Source organism: Pygoscelis adeliae, unplaced genomic scaffold (genome assembly GCF_000699105.1).
Source record: "Pygoscelis adeliae isolate BGI_AS28 unplaced genomic scaffold, ASM69910v1 Scaffold52, whole genome shotgun sequence".
Taxonomy (NCBI): Eukaryota; Metazoa; Chordata; class Aves; order Sphenisciformes; family Spheniscidae; genus Pygoscelis; species Pygoscelis adeliae.
The window spans coordinates 100906-102849 of record NW_008824285.1 but is presented as its reverse complement, the minus strand read 5'-3'; the positions used below and the strand labels follow the sequence as shown (position 1 = coordinate 102849).

The 1944-nt window shown below is 57.5% G+C and overlaps 1 protein-coding gene across 1 annotated transcript in view; it reads left to right on the top strand.

Moving 5' to 3' along the window:
* Positions 1–269: 269 nt before the first annotated feature.
* Positions 270–1944, top strand: part of TACC1 (transforming, acidic coiled-coil containing protein 1) — a 28717-nt gene continuing 27042 nt past the window's right edge. Inside the window, exon 1 of the mRNA XM_009318613.1 lies at positions 270–322. Coding sequence (XP_009316888.1) covers positions 270–322 — 53 coding nt within the window. The remainder of the gene's footprint in view (positions 323–1944) is intronic.

Below are 1944 nucleotides of genomic sequence, written 5' to 3'. Positions count from 1 at the left end.
GTGTGCAGCCTTCACAATGGAAGGATGCAGCTGATTTCCCCCGCTCGTGCACCCCAGTTCCCTCGTCCAAGAAGTGGGGGGGGGTTATAGAAATCAGTCTATATGTTGTTCTTCGCCTGGTGCAGCTCCTTCCCCTCTGCAGCAGAGGCAGCTCGCTCCTGCTGCTGGCACCCACGCCAGCTGCTGCTCCTGCATCATTCACATTTCTGTTTTCTCTGTGCAGTCCCTGGCAGAACCCAGGCAGCCGTCAGCTGTTTTGAAATGCGTCGATGCCGTCGCTCTGGCTGGCCTTCTGGGTCGGCGGGGATTCGGGCAGCAGTTGGCGGGAAGGCAGAGAGGGAGGAGGAGTTCAGGCTGCAGCGAGCGGTGCTGCAGAGCAGCTCACGCCGCAGCTCATGCTGAAGATTTCCTTATGTAAAATTCATCTGCAGAAATCAGCTCTGCCACTTCACATGGTGGGAAGTAGGCTGCTCGTTTCTGCTCACAGCAGACGTAGGTGACAGGATGTTGAGGTTCTGCTTTTGCTTCAGCCTCTTGGTCTTTGGCTAAGCTTTTATAAGTGTCACTTAGTCCCCTCTTGCTCGGTGTCCTCTACACAGCACAGGGAGGTTTGCAGGGCTCCTTGTCCGCCGGACCCTGGCGGTGTGGAGGGCAGTGCTGTGCTGCAGCCAGGGTGTTATCCCCGGGTCCAGACACATGAGTTGTTTCTGCCACTGACCTGCGGTGGGAACTGGCAGCTTTGGCTGAACCAGAGCTATCTTTGGGGAAGCTTGGAAGCGTTGTGTAAGGGGGTAAGAGATTTTCTTTGACAGAGGCCAGACAATAAAAGCGTGCAGCAATGATGCATATATTTAATAAGGACACCAACAGATGGAAGCTTGGAAGAAAGGATCCCTGTAGGGAGGTTATTTGAGATGCTCCGCAGTGAGGAATGAGCCCTTTGAAGCATCTGATAGAGGCTGGTGTTAGAGGTAGCCAGACCAGATGGACGGGTCTGGTCTGAGCCAGAGGCTTCTCTGCCCATGCGAAGGCATTCCTTGCGCTCGGAGCTGGCTGATGATTCACAGAAAAGCATCGGGCTGTGGTCTCGGCCTGCCACGTGAGCACTTTGTGTGGTTATTGAGGGCCAATAGCGCTTCTTCGCAATGGGCCGGGTTGGTTTTGCAGCAGGACAGTTGTCTGCCCTTTCCCAGGTCATCCCTGGGACCTGCTGCCAGGAGTGGGGTGAGCCAGCCTGGGGCTTTGGGGAGCTGCGGGCTCTGCGGCAGCAACTGCCCAGAGCCGGTAATGCTGCTGCCTGTAACAGATCTGCTGCCCGAGCCCTGGACATTCCTCGCAGCGCTTCGGACGCTGCACGGTATCAGTAACGTTGTGCTCCTCTCTCTAGTAAGCATGTTGGGAGGTAATGAATTTGGGAGCGGGAGTACTCGTTAGGGGGAAGATTCCCGAGAGAGGCCAGCATGGCAGTGTTAATTTCTGCAGGGACCGTTGGCTGTTATTTTTGAACAACAATAGTTTAATAAATAAATAAACTTGCTGCCACGGAAGGATATAGCATCAGCCAGGGCTGTTGAAGTCGTTATTTCCTTGGAAAATGGAAGGGGCAGGTGTTTCCCTGCCCTCTGCCCTGTCCCTCTGCGTCTGACTCCTCGGAGCAATCCGCTCCGCCTGGCTCCGGGCAGCCCCCCCTGCCCTGGGAGCCAGGCTTCCCTGGGGGCCGCTCGCCCTGCGGGGCAGCTCCCGGCCAGGGTGGGGTGTTCGCTGGCACGTCCAGAGCGGGAGGCCTCCACCCCCCCGCCGGCTGTGTTACAGCACAGGTGCAGCCCCGATAAATGTGGGATAAATCAGGGGGGGGATCTGGTTTCGCAGCCCCTGCCCTCTTGCATGGGGGTTTCCTTCGGCGCAGGTGGCGTGGGGGGGCGGCAGGGCACAGCGCAGCATCCC